This window comes from Andrena cerasifolii, chromosome 5 (assembly GCF_050908995.1).
Source record: "Andrena cerasifolii isolate SP2316 chromosome 5, iyAndCera1_principal, whole genome shotgun sequence".
Lineage (NCBI taxonomy): Eukaryota > Metazoa > Arthropoda > Insecta > Hymenoptera > Andrenidae > Andrena > Andrena cerasifolii.
In genome coordinates this window covers 8,776,576-8,794,252 of record NC_135122.1, presented here as the reverse complement: position 1 = coordinate 8,794,252, position 17,677 = coordinate 8,776,576, and the positions used below count along the sequence as shown (strand labels likewise).

Below are 17,677 nucleotides of genomic sequence, written 5' to 3'. Positions count from 1 at the left end.
CATTGTTGACAAAAGGATCTTACAAGAATTTTTAACGATGTGCAAAGGCTGAATTGAAAACATTACAATAAGAGAGGTGCAGCTCTACCTTTACCAACTTCAAGTAAATTAGAATTATTTGTTTGACTTAATATTAAAAAGAGAACACTAATTGAAAAATGTATGTTTTCGTTATAACATTTTTCAAATCTGCAGCATTCGAATTGGGCAAAACAGTAATGGGTGCAGATTCAAAACTACAATTATTGTACAACATACACACAATACTGTACACAAAATTGTAAGAAGTTGGTAGGAAAATAATTGGAGTAACAGGTATAACAGTGGTCTGTTCCCAATGGAAATTTTCGTTGTGTAGAAAGGGCAGCCAATGTGTTAAGGGTTCTGCGAACTCGTGCACTATTAACGCTTACTTCTTTACCTTTTCCACCTTCCTTTTCGACGGGGATCGCTTAAACTGCGGGGGTCCGTGCATACACATGGATCGACATTAGTGTTCGAAGCGACCAAAGTGCGCGCTGTCTGGGATTTCGGAGCAGTTTCTCTAACTTTTTAAACAAGAACGGAAAGTTGCCCAGCGCGCCGAAGGGGTAAATGGTTCGGTCAATGAATAAATAGTAGAATCAGGGAAAAGTTGACGTAAGGAGATACTTTTCTGTGTGCTCTGTGGCATGTGGGAAATTGTGTCGAGGTTGGACACTGAATCAATTGTAGTTCCGCGAAATAACATAGACTGGTCTGAAAACTGACTCGCGATCCTTTAACAGAGTTCAAACTTCATTTCAAACTTCAAGTGTCGTTATTTTCTAAAAAAATATCATTTTTAATTTTTTTCTGGTTTGACCCCTAGCCAGAAGTATATTCTTCAGAATAAAAAATCTTTCAGTCGAATCGGATAATAGCTTTTGGAGATACAGGTCCCACTGATTTGGATCAATTTTTTGACGCCTCGACATTAACGACTCCCCAGTGCCGTCTGCAATGATGAATTATAAAACAAAAAATATATTTCTGTAACTTAAGACATCCTTAACGCAATGCAGAAAGTCCCATTAAATTATATATAGTAGTTTTCCTTTAATTAATTCCTAAAGATCACCTACTTCTTGGGGCCCTAGACCGGAAGGTCCCCTTAAGGGTTAACAATGTTTTATGCGTTAAACCACACACACACATCATTTGCTAGTATGATTACAGGCGCATGATTATACGATCACACGAAACGACGTCACTTCCAAAGACAGTATAGTATCCTTCGTTTTATGCAAGTTCGCATAAAGAATACAGTTCCACCACACATCGACAAACTGTAACACTTGTACACAGTACGTACAACAGATGTTATTCCCATGTGGACATTTTCCATTGTCGTCATAAAATTACACTTACAGTAGAACACGATATGCTAATATTTTTTTCAGTTGTTGATCATCGAATTTGTAACTGCATATAAAAAAAATTCAGTGAGAAGGAATTTTGCAGGGTTGCAATAGAAAGTCTCAGAAAAATATTTTAAAACAGTAGCCCTTATTTTCAGTACCCAGAACATATTTGCTTGATTCTAAGACACTTAGTACGTATTGTCGCGCGGCGTTATCCAGAAGACCGAGACCCTAACTCTAATTGCTTGTATCTCGAGAATGAAGTCTCGCATTGCAACGTGCTAAAACAGTTCTGAATTTCTGTTGGTACGAAGTATTTGCATGCTTCGACGTGCCGCATGATTCTGAGCCACCCTCTATAAGCACTTGATGCTATAGAAACTCGGTCTTTATTAGCATAACGAACACAATTAGCAGTGGCAGTGGAGTTGCTATAAACAGCCATTGCTGGGTGTACGCAAGCTATTACACTACTGCGGAAGTTTTATAGGAAACATTTTTTAGGTGACTGGTATTTTTCACATATGAACATATTTGCTGTCTTCTTCTATCTGTTGTCATTGAATTTTGCCTCTATCAATTGAATATATCCAAGATATCAGGTATGAGCCACAGAAGTGTCTGGATTGAAAAATCCTTAACATTAATTTGAACCAAAAGAATGTTATTTGCATTTGTATAGTATTAACACAAAGTGACATATCGTTAACTTCAACAACTATTCATTTCGCTCTCCTAGGTGCACTTTATCAGCTATGCTTACTTTTTAGATTATCTCAGTATCGTGCCATACAATTTCCTCAATCAGCCAAGACTTACTCCAAGATAACTGTGAAACGCTAGTGTTTCGTACAATGCAACATATTGTCTTGTAAACTATTATCTCAATAAAAGAACACGTCGCAACGTAATTCATATTGTTACGGTATTGAAATAATCAAATTTACATTCCAAATGTTGTGGCCTCGATTTATACATGAAAGGCTATAGATTTAATGTAAAATCGTGGTCTTTTGGAGATAAAGGGATGTTGTCAAATTTTAGTTGCGAATACGCGTGATTTTTTTACCACTTTCAGTGGTATATGATTTTGAAAAATATCGCTTCCCCCGAGAAAGTTTTGCTAACTCGTTGCGGGCAAGCATACAGAGACCCTCAAGCAACGCCTTCAATATTCTCCACAACATATCAACGTGAAAACATGCCAGAACCATGCACAGCATAGGTATATATCTCTCGGCGTGAAAACACGCCAACGCCAAACAAACTGTTAATTCTTCATCGTATTAGCAGGACTCGTCACAATATTTTCGGCTCGTCCTGGCACTCACCACGAACCATCAGTGGCTTCGGTATAATTTACGATGGCACCAGTACGAAGAAACGTCACAGAGTCTAGCGAGGACCTACCAAGTGGGATGGTTGCATGCCACCGCGGGGAAAGTAACCCTGCCTCGAGTAAATACCTCGTGATAGTATTTCCGTGACTTATTACAGCAGCAGGCGAGAAACGTCTGCGGCGCAGCGGCGACTAATGGCGCCATGTGGTTGGGAAATAAGAAGATAGAAGTAAGAAAACGTACAAGCAACCCCCCTGGCACGGGGATAGCTGCGACCGACCGTAATGTCGGACGACAACGGAAGAAGCAGCCTCCCTTCGTCATGTGAAAGTCCGAAACGACCTTACGCCATTAAATGTACTTATATAAGATACTGGTCGGCCGACCGTGCATCAATCACGATAATAGGACAATAAATATCTGACCGACAGGCGACCGGCCAGTTAAGGTCAAAAGTGCAGCAGCTCGCAATTTCTGCCCGACTTCCTGCCGATGCCTGTGGTCAGTAACTCAACCTTCGCATCTATAGTATGTAATTGGTTCCCTATCGCGGCTTAAGTCTCGCATTAAAGTGCCATATCGAGCCTCCACGTTTCTGCCTTCGAGTGTTATCGAGGTTCGATAGTCCGTGGACGGGGGACGTGGCAACGGGAACGCCCCTGTTTCTGCTCGGGATTCTTTCACCTTTGCTTCATTTAAATACAGTTATTTCTGTAAACGCAGGTACTACCGTGTGCCTTAAGGGGTTATACCTAGTCAGGAGGCCGAAAACAGCCGAATGTTTGTGAATTTTGTTTGAAAAAAGCGGAAGCAAATACTTTTACAGAACTTTTGCAATTAAAAGAGCAACATTTGAAGAACGTTTGGTAATTCTGGTTCCAACTGACAGTGCTCAGCCCAAAACAGCTCTTTAAAAATGCTTCTTGAATGTAGGTTGTAATTTTATTATAAACGTAAATATTTTTCTACAAAATAATTACCGAATGTTCTTTAAATGTTGCTCTTTTAAGTGCAAAAAGTTCTGTAAAAGTATGTGGTTGAAAGAAATTCAAAAGAAATGTGCACACAACAGCTCGTCCTCATTTTCACCCCAAAGTCGTAAAGTGTCGCGGCATGTGTCTGCATCGTGATGGTAAAGTTTCATGTGACATTCTTATACATCGCCGAAAAGATTTAATTACAGAGACTAATGCTGGACACCGTCATCTCATATTAGACGCAGAATCTCCTCGCGTTTAGTTGGAGAATCTTTCGTTGATCGGCTACAGCGTGGCCCGTGGGACAGCCGGCGTGAATATCGCATACCCTTCGAGGTGGGAATGAGCCGCGCACGCATTAACTGTTCAAAACTACGACATATAAACTTCCTTTTCCCCTTGTATAAACTATAAAAGAGAGGACTCTGGGCCGACAGACGACTTCGCAACCTAGGCTAACTATTAAAAGTTGCAAATTGCTGCAGACACACTGCGGGCCCCGACGTTAGCGCGCCGACCATCTTGGCCGCTCCTCCCGCCCTGTCCTAACTTACTTACTTACCAGACTTACTTCCTTACTTACATAGTCACTCGCTTACTTACTTATTCCCAGCCCCGTATTCTTTACCCTCGCCTGTTTCTGCGCCACAGTTCCCTCGCTTAACATTACTTGTTCATGTTCCTTCCTCGCGTTCCGAGGCAACTGGGCCGCCCCGAACTCCTGAATGGCGTAGCAGACACACTAAAACTTAGGGGAACAACGAGCGCGCGCGCGTGCTCGCGTATTATTTTTCGAATTTATTTAAGGCACCGAACTTCCTACGGAGCTTGGCGGGGAGCGGCGAAGTTCCCCATTGGCTAACGCGATTATAAGCTGGCCACGTTGAGTGCTGCTGATCCGATTATCGACTTATGATTTTCAACAGACGCGGAAATGAAACATTCATTAGTGAAGGTATCGACGGGAACGCACGTAAATATTATATTCTTGTTTGGACTCATTAATCTTCCAGTTTGGCGATGTTTATACGCGGTCAGCGTTATAGAACGTCGGTATCGATTCGATATTTATCGGCCCATTAGCGATCAGAATTTTGTCGGATATTATAGTCTTTATCCGTGAAAAAAAGGGTTAGCAAATGAAAGCTTTTGCTCACAATCGTTTGAATTATTCGATAGCTGTAGTCAACTTTGATATTTTTATATGGGTTGTTAATTCCTTTCAATTTTCTTAATTTTGCAGAAAAACGTGGAGTTCCTGTGCGAACAGAATATTTAGGAGCATAATAATATTATACAGCTGTCACCATTTTCAATACCGTTGAAAATACATGTGTCTTTTGTTTTATTGAAACACTAATCAGTAGCAAAATACCCGTGCTTCGCTACGGTATAATAATTAAAAGGAATTCCTGTTACATGTGTTCTTTTAAATATTTTTTTTATGTAATTTCTGTAAAGTAACCTTTGTATAACGGACATTAGGCATTTGTGTTAGGATAAAACCAAGTGTCTATATGGAATTGGGCCGAAGAAATTTTTAGGAATCCGTGAAAACACATTTTACCCCTTTTCACCCCCTTAGCGACGGAAGTTCCAAAAATGCCTCCTTAATGGGTGCCTCCTTGCGTCATAAAATCAATGTACATTCCAAATTTGACGTTCCTAAGTAGGTTAAACGATTTGAGCTGGGCGTTGATGAGTCAGTCAATCATTATGAAATGTTTTGCCATTTATAGGGATTATATTTTTTCTAAACGTTTTTAACCCTTTGTATTTGGAATTATGTAAATAAAAAATGACTAGTTTCAATTTGTACATTTTGTGAAAATAAATGTGAATATTTTCCACATATTGTTTCCAAAATACAGTGCATCGTACTTCGAATCAACAGGAACACCAATATAATGAAACCTGCATTTGATAAACGCCAATAATAATGTAGCGAATTTTTAGTAGGTGCCTCACCATGAACAACCCATAGGTACGCTTAACAAAACCCGGCGACGTTTTATCCTCTTACGCGTTTCATTCGAAGAGGAGTGAATATCAATTTCCAGAGGCTCGTAAGCTTCCAATTGTAATGCTGTGTGCCATTTTTCGAGTACTATTCAAACATTGATTTTGCGTAAGAAGATATCGGTGCCGCTCTACTGTTTCTCGTTTCATCCATACACTTTCAAAAGCGTTCGGAGCTAGTACTCAATTCTCGTGACCTCGAATAACAGAAACTGGGGCGCAAAGAGTATGAATATTATAGTTTCTAAGAGTAAACCTTGAAACTCTAATATAATGTTACTAGGACAGTAAACGCTCTCTTCGTATTTGCTTGAAGAGAAATGCAGCAAAGTGCTTTCCTCTGCTTTCCTGGTTTCGTCATTTAAATATGACAAGCTGAAAAATCAAGACGAAGTTGTTGTAAACGAAACTTTCAACAATTTATTATATCTACCAATAGATTCTGTTGGTAGATTAGAATTTCTGCTGGCTGAAATGGAATGAATGCCGAAAATGGAACTAACAAAGGTGGACCCGCGAAAAATAGATGCGTAGATATTCAAGCCCCTCAAAAGATTTTTAAGGGGACTTCGAAACAGATATATCCTTCGGAACTGCCTAATAAATATCGTTTTTGATTGTAAAATACAAATGGTACGAAGTATCTAAAATTCCTCTGTGCAGTTTCATTACGTTTCAGTAGCAACGAAGTTATTACGTTAGTAGGTACTTTTTACGAATACCAATTAGATTAATTTGCTCAAATGTTTTTACAAGACATAGATGTGTTTCTTACTAATGTTTTTGTACTAGCAGACACCATTCGCATTATTCCCAACCGCGGAAAAACGACACGCGCATCGAGTCCTCCACGTAAATCGGAGGGCGAGTGTACACGGTGCAAAAACGATTAATTGCTCGCCAACGCCACAAAATCATGCATCAACGATCGTGTTTACATGTTCCGAGGATTGTCGTTTTCTTCGCAATTGAACATTCGTATCACGCTGTAACGGCCAATAAAGCAAATGAAATGGCGCATCGTTGGATCGCGCGAACATGTATACTAATATAGTGCTAAAGAGTATTAACGGCGTTTATTTTACCAGTTAGTTGTGGCTTCCCCTTTCTGTTCCTAAATATATTCTATAAAGTATTTCACGACCTGCGGCGCGTTACTAATCGAACAAAGCACCGCATCGGCGTAAACGCTTTATCGCGCACCGCGGAGTATTTTCCCTCCGTTCGCGCATTTCATCGTAATTCGGTTCAATTATCATTTGATTATATCGAATTCAGGGCCGCGTAGTTAGCGGCGTTCCTCGGGCACGGTCGTAAAAGGCCAGCCGATGATTCTACAAATTCAAAGCATTATTCGCTGCAATGAAAGCCCATGGCATCATGTAGCGATAAAGTATTAAGTTAAAAGTGAAATATTTTTTCCTGACTTTTATCTAGAATTAGAAGAGGCGAGCGTTTCTGCCATATTTTGTATATGATTGTTTATGAGATGCTATTTGCAGAAAGAAAACGAATGTGTCGTTTACAGCGCCATTAAAAACTTTGAAGCATTTGTGCCCTATTATTCGTGTTTATTTTCTTTGAATTTCTATCGTTATAAACAGCTGGTCTAGACTTGTGAGGGCTAATTAGCACGTTTACGTTAAGTGTGTGAATTTAGGATAAAACTGTGTTTAACAGCCACTTCTGCAAAATGACTTTATCAAAGAATGAACAATGCTAAAAAAGAAATGTGTGGCCTAGAATGAAATTTATTACCATTTTAATTGAACTTTTTTTAATTATATTCTATTAGCAGAATGGTAAAGGGCAACGAAGTTTAACTAAAAGGAAATTCAATTTTCGCGTGCAAATGAATTTTAAGTGTACAAATTATTCGCCCTTCTACATCACCATATAAAGTATAAAAAGTACTTTATTCTACTATTATTTAATATCATCCTTCACCAAGTAATTAAAAAGCTCGTTGAAAGATTCACTTGATTCCGAGAATTTAGTAATCAGCCCTAATTTTCTAATACTATTTCGTGCTTCACTAATTTTTCTCTTTCAGTGCCGTAAAGGACTATTTATGTTTTCTGTAGCATTTAATCCTCGTCTGTGCATTTTGTCCGGAAACTCTGTAAGACTATCTCAGGATGAATGCACTATCATTAGGTCTGCAGAGAATGTCATCGTTATCGTATGGGAAGGTAAGAAAATGGAAAGTAACGACTCAATATCACGCGCACACCGGTTGCGTGGACTGAATTAACACTACTGATATGGTCGACGATGTATCGTCCGCCACCGGTGACACCATTTTTCCATTAAGTCTGCCTATACTCAGTATTGTGTAACAAGCTTTTACGATTTCACTGGTTCGGCTGTTATTCTATTCTTACCCGCACGTAGGTGCTACATGCTCGATATTCTTCTGTATTAATTACCAAAGGGATGCAAAGTCGTAAAGTGGAAGCTACGTTTTCCGGATTCGCGTATCACTTATTAGCATTGGTGCTTCACGATCGAACTATTTGTTAAACTCACACGAAATAACGATGCAGTTGCGTTAAGAATTAATTAATAAATATGTCATTTACTTTTGAGCACATCTGTGAAAACCTGAGTATATTAAACATTAATTGCATCAAATGCAATTAAAAAAACTGCAATTTTAATTCACGTTTGTAAATACAGGTAGAAGTAGAGGCAGAGGTTCACAAAATGTATGCACCCAATCGAAAGCAAGAACCAATCATTTCAAAACAGAAAAATTAAAAAATATGAAAAATATTAGGTGAATCATAATAAGTAAAATCTCATATAAAGACTAACTAATAATTTCTAAATGTTTTCTTTAAGAATCACAATAATCCCGCAAATTTTAACCTATCATAAATTCCCTGGTGCTTTTGGGATTTGTTATATCATAAAATTCATTCGATCCACCTAAACGAATATAAAAGCGCACGAATCGTTCCAATTAGCCCAATTCTTTCTCGTCGCCTAAATTGAATGAAGCAAAAGCTCGTCCAGGTCTTGGATCGCTTCGGTTTTTAGTACACCTTCATCCCTGCCTCGCTGGCAAGCGATTTCTTCGAAATGACTTTTACTATCTATCGAATATCAGCGACGTCGCGGCTAGGTATACCGTGATGCATAAAGAATCCAGTTTATGGTGTCTGTTAGGACCCGACGATATCCGACACGTCCCATTTCCGCCAGCCGACGTCTTTTTGGCGGTGATACCGCTTCCTGTTGCTACGAACTACCCAGCCGTATTCAAGAGTAAAGACTAACCCGATCCGCTATAAACCGAATTGGTCGTCACTAGAAAATTTACTTGTCTAAGGTATATGTACAGCAGAGTATTGGTGCTCGATCAGCCAAATCGTTTTAAGGTGTCTGCCTCGCCAAATGCCTTATACAAAATTCACCGTTTCCTTCTGGCTTTATTCATTCCCATTCTTAACTTCCATTTCTTATTGCGCTCTTTTACAACGAGACTTTACACGACGAAATGTGAGGGGACTTCTGAGATGGATCGTAACACTTGAGTTGCTAATGTTAAACACTGTGGGCTATGGTTACTGCGACTGCAGAATTTGAATATAGGATTAGATAAAATAGACCATCTTTTTTCACCGTTTTCTTTTTTTTTTAAAGAGAAAGCCTAAGAATTTTTAATAAATTATTAATCACTGATTAAAAAATAATTTTCTAAATATGAAATTTAGAGTATGAAATTTTCTTACATTTCGCAACACAAAATGGAGCCAGTGGCAAGATTATACACAATTAATCATTAATTATAGAAATTAGTAACTGCTTTCTCCTACATTGGCTAATTTTTAACGGTCAACGTTGCTAATTAAGCATTCATTTCTTTCAGCACAAACGTATCGATAAAAGGAATGAATTATTCCTCGTTCCATTCCCTGCTTACGCACCTCCTTTTCCTTTTTCTACTCGTTTATTCTTTCCCACCGTGCATGTTGCGAGTGTGTATATTTCCGATGTGCGACTACATTGCACTGTATATTTGTGTTTTTGTCTGTTTCAGGAAATGAAAGTTAATTGGGCGACGTCTCCAGGAAACCAGCCAAAACAAGACACCAGCAGTAAGTACCTCAACATCACCTCTCTTCTTTTTCTTGTCCAGTTGGACATCAATGATTCATCTAACTCTCTGTCCGTTTTAAGCCTCGTTGTTCCCTGAAGTGAAGAATTATTCTTTCGAGTAACCCCATCTTTAAAGATTTATTTACGTACTGTTGCAGTACGAATGGAGCTATTACGTTTCGATTATGAGAGTTGAGGGAAAAGTATTCGTGGATGGCCTGGGTAGCCTAGATGGTTAAGGATTCTTTTCCTCCTAAAAACGTAACTCCACAAAGTCGTTGAAGGTACTTTCGTAATTTCGAAGACTGTAAAAAACATCAGGAAAAGAGTACTTACGGCTTTACACAATCTTCTTGTATTTAATTTCGGTTAGTAAAACACCTTGCATTATTACTGCATTTTGAAAACCGACGAATTAGTAATTGAAACGTAGAATTATTCCACTACTATTGTTTTCTATTTAACTTTCATTCATTATCCTAGATTATACACTGTGCATGTACAGAATAACTGGCCAGTTTACAGATCATCAGAGAATTAAATTGTCAAGGAGAATAATTGTTCTTTACGTAGGCTTGAGAAAAAATTGACGATGCTGAAGTATGACCACGTAAGTTGGTTTTGTTAGGGTCAGCAGTAAACTGATTTTTAATATATTTAAAATTCAGAATAGAGTGTATAATATATTGTAGGGGAAGGTGGGGCAAGACGGGGCAGTTAAGGTTTGATGATGAATGAAACACAGATTTTCATAATCAACTAATCAATTTTATGTCTGAACCATTCTTTGGTAATAAATCTTTCAGCTTAACTACGAATCAACATAAGTTTTACAGGTTTAGATGGAATAAATAAAAAACGGGTGCTAAAAATAAGGAAAAAGTAAGGAGCTTCCAATAAATTATAAATTCTGATATAACTTCGTCACGTGTCCACGTGTTTCATTGATTTGCTGCTCACTGACGGCGCCGATAGCGACGCATCTAACGCGTGTGCTTAATTTTTATTAGTGCGTTTGCATCACGAGATACCGGGGGTACCCCGTCTTGCCCCACCTTCCCCTACATAAAACATATATCTAAGGTCGAACATAAAATTTCATTACATTCGTTTCGTGAAAAGAGATTGAAAAAGAGTGGGTAGCTCAATATTTATCTTATTTTCGTTACATATGAATTCTCTGAAATGTTCCTATCGGAGCATTTAGCAAAAGAGTGATCGCTGTTATTAAAATATGAAATATACGAGCACGTTTTTGTGCGGCTGGTAGAAAATTTAAAATCTCGTTCTACGTTTTGATGCCTTAGGCGCAAAGTTCTGCAAATAATAGGTTCTACCTCATGCGAGCTCCATATTTCATCTCGAATATTCTATCACGCAAAACAAACTAACGCTAATACGACTGCCAAATTTTTCATTAACTAATTGGCCGGTAGCCAATATAGAGGAACACAATGATTTGTCGATCGATGTATGCCCTGTGGCATTAATTTCAATTCGTCCTACCGATTTATTCCATTCGATGCACCTACATACTTCGAATTCGCAGCGATGCACAGCCAGTAAGAATATTTATGATACACGATTTACCATTTGCGCGGTTGACCACTTAACACGATAATGAGATTTAAAAGGATTCACAAGTCACGTGGAGCACTACACACTTTTCCTGTTGAAAGGGAACACAACACCTTTCAGTACAATGTATACACTAGTTTTGCGTCTTTTTATTATTACGTACTTGAGAATTATAATATATACCTGTAATGTAGTACTTACCACAGAATGAAAATGACAATTCAACAGAAAGATATGATAAAAAATTGTTAAAAATTGTAACGACCTAAAATTTAAAGTGACGGTCGAAGTAACATCGAAGCAACACAACCACAAACCAGTGAACCTAACGTAAGCCCTTGCTTTTTGAGGATTATAGCTGTGTCCGCTTATGAAAAAATTTAATATGTTTCTCCCTACACGCGAATATCCTTCGGCATGAATGGCAGTGAAATGTTTTTTTCGCGAAAAACTTTACTCCTTCCCTAGCCTTTTATTACAAAAACAAACTTGCACTTGCAAAAGCTCCTGCTTTCATAAGTCGTTAGAATCTGAAGAGGAACTGCATACGAAACATTTATTTGAATTGTCATTGATTAATTAAGTATTAACATGCAAGAATATTATTCACAATAAGTTATAAAATCTACAGTCCCAACATTAATAATTAATTCAATACGGATGTTCTAATTAATACAGACTCCATAGTACACACAAAATTCTATGTCGAAAAGTGATCGAACACCAAAATCTGTCAAAGTTTTTAATTTCCATTCCAAGACGTTCTGGAAGAGTAAAGGATACCAAGACTAAATGATTTTTGTCCACACAGAAGATTAACGATCCTTCGAAAATCGGGATGCAGTCACAACGGGAAGTCTTGCACAAACAATCGATGATGGCGTAAATAAAGCAGAGAAGGGATTTCCTCTTCTGCTCTGTCCACCGCATCGGCAAGGAAGCCGAAAAGGACGGGCACGTGTGTCTCGCCCCCTATTATACATGTACGGTGAGCGATGAGCGCGTGTGCGTGTTTGAAATTCAGTGAGGGGCGGTAGCAATATTTAACTCAGTCTGAAATTCCTCTTTTTATAGACTTGTAAAACCGTGACAGGCACATGGGACCCGATCCTGCATCCCCTTCCTCGCGCTTCACCCATGTCGTTCTCTTCTATGCCCCTGTTCGCCCCACCCCAGCCTGCACTTGCCCCATCTGAAACGGTTAGATGGTAGTCCCGTGTCTCTCGTCGTTCTTCCCACCGACTTTTCCATTGCTGGTCCGCTACCACCCTCGCCATGCTTCTCGAATCTTCCCTCCAACCCCTTGCGCCCCCCCCCCGCCTCCGCCGCCCCATCGAATTCTCTTTCGAAGCCGCGCTATACCTCCCCGCGGACAAATGCAAAACTAAAACGCACCACCTTCCCTCATTCTTCGTGTAAATATGGCCGGGGAACTACTGCACGGTCGTTGAACGGGGTGAGCACACTTTTTCCTACCACCGTCGGTTTCCTTCTCCACGATCGCATCCCCCCGTCTACGGGGAGTAGATACCTCTGTACGCGTTGCGGTTACAACTGAGACGGGGCGAAGGCGCGTGGTTGTTTTACTTTTCTGTAAGGGGATTCTACGAAACTCGGGTGTATCGGTACACCTGCGCATCCTGCGGCTGGGTTAGGTATAGCGTACCGTGGAGCGAGTATACGTATGTATGTTATGAGAGCCTACTTCAGGGCGGTATAGCTGATGGCACACTGGAGAGACACCAAATCTGCATGGTTCTGGATCCTGTGGTAAAATTTTTTCTGCAATTAACCTACTAAAGTTTTCCTGCACAGCCTGTTGTAATAGAGTTAATTGGTGATAATGATGGTTGTAGTCATTTTTTAAAGAATAAAGTAATTAAAGTAACAGTTCGTTTAGCCAATAGTAATTCGGCACTTGTGACAGATGGAGTGCAAGAGGTTAATCATTCAACTCTGAAGATACTAGCTATAGATAGGTTATTTTTTATTGATAGTCTTTCGAGATAAACAATTAGCTGAAGGATAGGATAAATATGGAAAGTTTGCACGTGGTTCTGGAACTGTTGGGGGTTTCATCACCCGGGTTACCTAACACTAAGCCTGTGACTAAAAATCAGGGACACCGTCATACTAAAAAAATTCCAGTAATGAGATTAACGCGTTGTCACCACAGTTTTTTTGATAGAGTAGGATAGACCGGAATGGCACCCAATAAGATTGCAATGGCATCGTCTGCACTCCGTGCTAGAAGGTTCTATCAGAAATTCTTAGTTCTGGAAGTTATTAAATAACTACAGATTTCTATGCACTTACACATTCGTCGTCCTAACAGTGAATATCTGCAAGTTTCAGATCAGAGTGTACTAAATATTTAAATAAGCAGTTTCATTCGATTATCAGCCCCAAGACGAATCACAAAAATTTGTCCTCTTCTCTTAACATCTCAATGTTTTGTATCCATTACATCGTGCACAATACTCCGAGAGAATGAGAGGATATAAAAGACAGAAGAACAAAAGCGTAGATACCTCAGTTCAAATACATAAGCGAGCCTACGTGCTTAAAAATGGAAGTAAACCGTGAAATAGGCTTTATACAACTGATCGCTTAAGCCGGCGCTGTTATCCTAGACGTCAGGTCGCAGTTAGTGCTAGTATACCATCGAGAATCAAGTATTCTTTGCATCGAGAAGCTGTATGCGTTTTAAGTGCAGAGAAGATACGCTTGGATGTACAGGATCCAGGTTAGTTCCAGCCACTGGACGGCAACTTTAGAGCCGCGGACGTTTATGAGCGCTCGTAATGCATGCTCGGGGAATTCGCCACGGATAGGAATATTATCCTAAGGCGATAGTATATCGCATGCAGAGCCGCGGGAAAGCTGGTACGTAATGAGTGGAGATTTCGGACGTTACGTTCAGGTGGAGGGAAATCTTTCAGACTTTTATGGGTTAAAATCTCTTCGTGATACGCATCATATAGGGGCAGGGGATTTCATGAACCCTTTAAAACGTGCAATTTTAACATCAAATGCAAAGGGATTATAGTAGCTACCCGGACGTACAGCATGGCTCCCAAAAGGGCGATAGAAATTTGTATGTACGTTAAAACTCGAGTCAGCCGAAAATGCATCGTTATCAGTGGATTACTAAAATTCTGAATTTCTATTGAAATGGTAGTCCAAGTAAAATATCCACTTGTAATGCCAGCGGAGGATTTTAGGGGAAGATTTTAAAACAGTATTTTGCTGAATCTCGCCCATTACACCGCAAAAAAAAAACAATTACCTATGTATTAATCTAACATAATTTGACGGTGTAATAAAGCCATATTATTATTATTAATATTTGAAATTCACAATGCACTCGAGTTCAGTATTGATATATCAGATTCACGAATCAGTGCTGATAGAACTTGTAATGTGTTATTATTAGAACGCATTGTGCGATGTTACACGATTAGTTAGGTGCACAGTAGGGGAGATTGACTTTACACCCACGGTATATTTGAACTATTTTCTACTGTGCGTAACATGTGCGGACCGCGTAATTAACGATATATTATTAATATTGAACATAAAGCAGCCATGTACCGAAAATAAGATCGATTCACATTCAATAAGTTAATAATTTTTCAGTGTCTTGCGGCAGCTGAAAAACTTTGTCGATCAAGTTCACACTTCGACAGCCTAAATGTCATTATAAAAGACAACTTTTGTTAACTACTAGAAGCCACGAATAATAAAAAATGTCTGCCCCCATGTTTCGTTCCACTCTAATCTACAACCTAATTCCCAGTGGCCGAATCGCAACAGAACCCCCGTATTTGTGCCCGGTGGATCGAAACGGAAACATCTCGTCGTGGTGGAGCGCAAAAACCGGCAAGACATTCCTTAACGTGTTCCATGAGGTACGATATTGTTGCATCCATTCCGAAGAACGAACTGACGGAAGGAAATTCGCCTGAAAAAGGGGGTTGGGAAGCAGGGAATCTGTGTTCTACTTTCTTAGCGCGATCACAAGGCGGGAAGCGTAGCCGGAGAAGTGAAGGAGGCAGAAAGGGATGGCGGCGGCTGGCGTCGGAGAGGCAGAGGGGTTGGAATGTAAGCGGATTGGAAGGTCGTGGTGTAGAACCGGATTGAGTGCGGCTGGTAGACTGCGTAATCGCGCATCGTTTTTCCTGCATTATGAATCGCGCTACGGGATAATCGTCCCAGTATTTACGGGGCTTTTCGGCACAAAGGGGTTACACCGCGAGTCCCACTCCCGTATTCCGTTTATCTCTGGCAAAGCGTTTACCGTTAGACCATAAGCGGCACGCCTTTGCTGTTTATATGCATTACGGGAGCTGTTATCGTTATTAACAAAACACGAGCTGTCTTTCTCGCGTCTCCCGGTTGCACCCGACCCCTCGGCATCTCCCCGCCGAGCAACCACCCTCTCAACCCTTCCGCGCATTCTGTCTGCCCGCGCTTCGCTTCGTTCACGCTCTGCCGTCTCGCGTACCCGCGTACATACGTCTTGTCGCGCGCTTTCTCGTACGCTGCCCCACCTTTTTTTATCCCTCCGCTACCCCGCCCCTCGGCGTGGTACTTAAATTTAATGACTCGCGAGAGAGCAGGAAATTTCGCGACTCGTGTTTCTTTATTAACGCCGCTACGTGGGAGTAATGTAAACGTTTGTGTTGCCCCGGAGCGTCGCGGCGGACGCTTCTTGTCGCGAGCGTGCAATCAGTCACGCCGCGGCGTACCCCATGATATTTAAAAAGGACGACGCGCGTGGCGGGGGATGGATGATTCGAGTATGGTGCTCGCTGATACGCCTCGCGCACGCCGCGCCCTCCCCCCCGGTACGTGGTAAAACTCGAAAGGAGGTAATTTGTTTCGGGGAAATGAATGGAACATGTGGAGTGAAGTTTTTTTTTTGGTACGAACCTTCGTTTTCCACGCAATCGGTTTTGAAGGTACGCGGAAGTTGCCCGCGCTCCGCTGATAGATTTGCGACGGTGTACGTAAAGTGCAGACAGTTGCGGGTTACTGTTACTCGAGGAAATGCCTATTGTCTTCAGTATTATCATTTTGTTTAGCACTAATCTGCACAGTGGCATACTCAGGATGTACTTAATCTTTGGAGGGACCCGAGTTGAACGGCTAAAAATATTTTAAATGCAAAATCAATAAAATTCCTTAGGTGATTATAAAAATTTCTTTGAAGAATAAAAATTCATTTTTCTTTTCTTCTTACAAAGCGCCTTCTTCCGGGGTGCCAGGACCCCTTGCCACCCCTTCTGAGTATGCCGCTGAATCTACTTAGATTCCGACTATCTAACAAATTTAGAAAAACTGGTTTCCTGATCGACAAAAAATTCCTATAAAATATATTAATACCCGACGAATTACCATATTGCGTTCCATCATCCTAATCGCCACACCTTGCGCAAGGTTTCTCCTAGTTTAAGTACAAATAGCATCACTGCGGCCAACACAATATCGCCTCAGCTTACCAGACATGTGTGACACGCAAAGCGTAGCCATCATAAGAAACCAGCCATCAATCGGAAACGCGGCGCTCCCTTCCGAATACCTCGAGATGTGAGCGATCGAGGGAGGAGCACGTGTGTCTAGTGTCACTCACGTTCGCGGAATACCCGCGTTTAACTGACGACACGATCGGCTCGATGGACCGAGAGAATAGGATCGGACGCGGTAGACAAGTGCATCGTCCATTCTCTTTGTCCTCGACGTTGTACCAAAACCGAGCGGCGCGCACACGTCCCAGCACCGTCCTGACCGCCTCCCGTGGTGTAACGGTGACTCGTGGTGGGGTAGTGCGGCGAAAGCACTGCGGATGGCATTTGCAGGTAGTGCATGGTTGACGAGGGAATCGGTAAACCTCGGAGAGCATCTGCGAGATCAGGCCGGTCGTCTGTTCGCGCTTGCTCGCTAGCTCGCCTGCCATATAGCGGCTAATAGACACGGGGATAGAGGATATAGGGGGGTCGCTCTGCCCTCGAGGCTTATGTCACTTACCTCTCAACATCGACGCCCGATTTTCCCGTTCCCGAGATTCGCCGCTAGAGATTACGCTGACCGCAATTTATCGCTCGAATTTGTTAGTCGAATCGGGCCGCGGCTGTTAAGCGGAAAATAGAAAATTTCGTTTCGGGGCGCGCGCGTGTAGCGGCTGCTCCACTTTCCAGCGCGTCCCGTTGTGTTGGCGGTTACCCCCAATTGAACGGGTGTGATTTTTCCACCAGCTTCGAAACGAACTCCCCGG

The 17,677-nt window shown here is 41.0% G+C and overlaps 1 protein-coding gene across 2 annotated transcripts in view; it reads left to right on the top strand.

Moving 5' to 3' along the window:
- Nucleotides 1-17,677, top strand: part of LOC143369220 (cytotoxic granule associated RNA binding protein TIA1) — a 591,539-nt gene that overhangs the window by 245,516 nt on the left and 328,346 nt on the right. For both annotated transcript variants that reach the window (XM_076812871.1, XM_076812870.1), the window contains exon 3: nt 9,764-9,821. In XM_076812871.1, the coding sequence (XP_076668986.1) occupies nt 9,764-9,821 (58 nt within the window). The remainder of the gene's footprint in view (nt 1-9,763; nt 9,822-17,677) is intronic.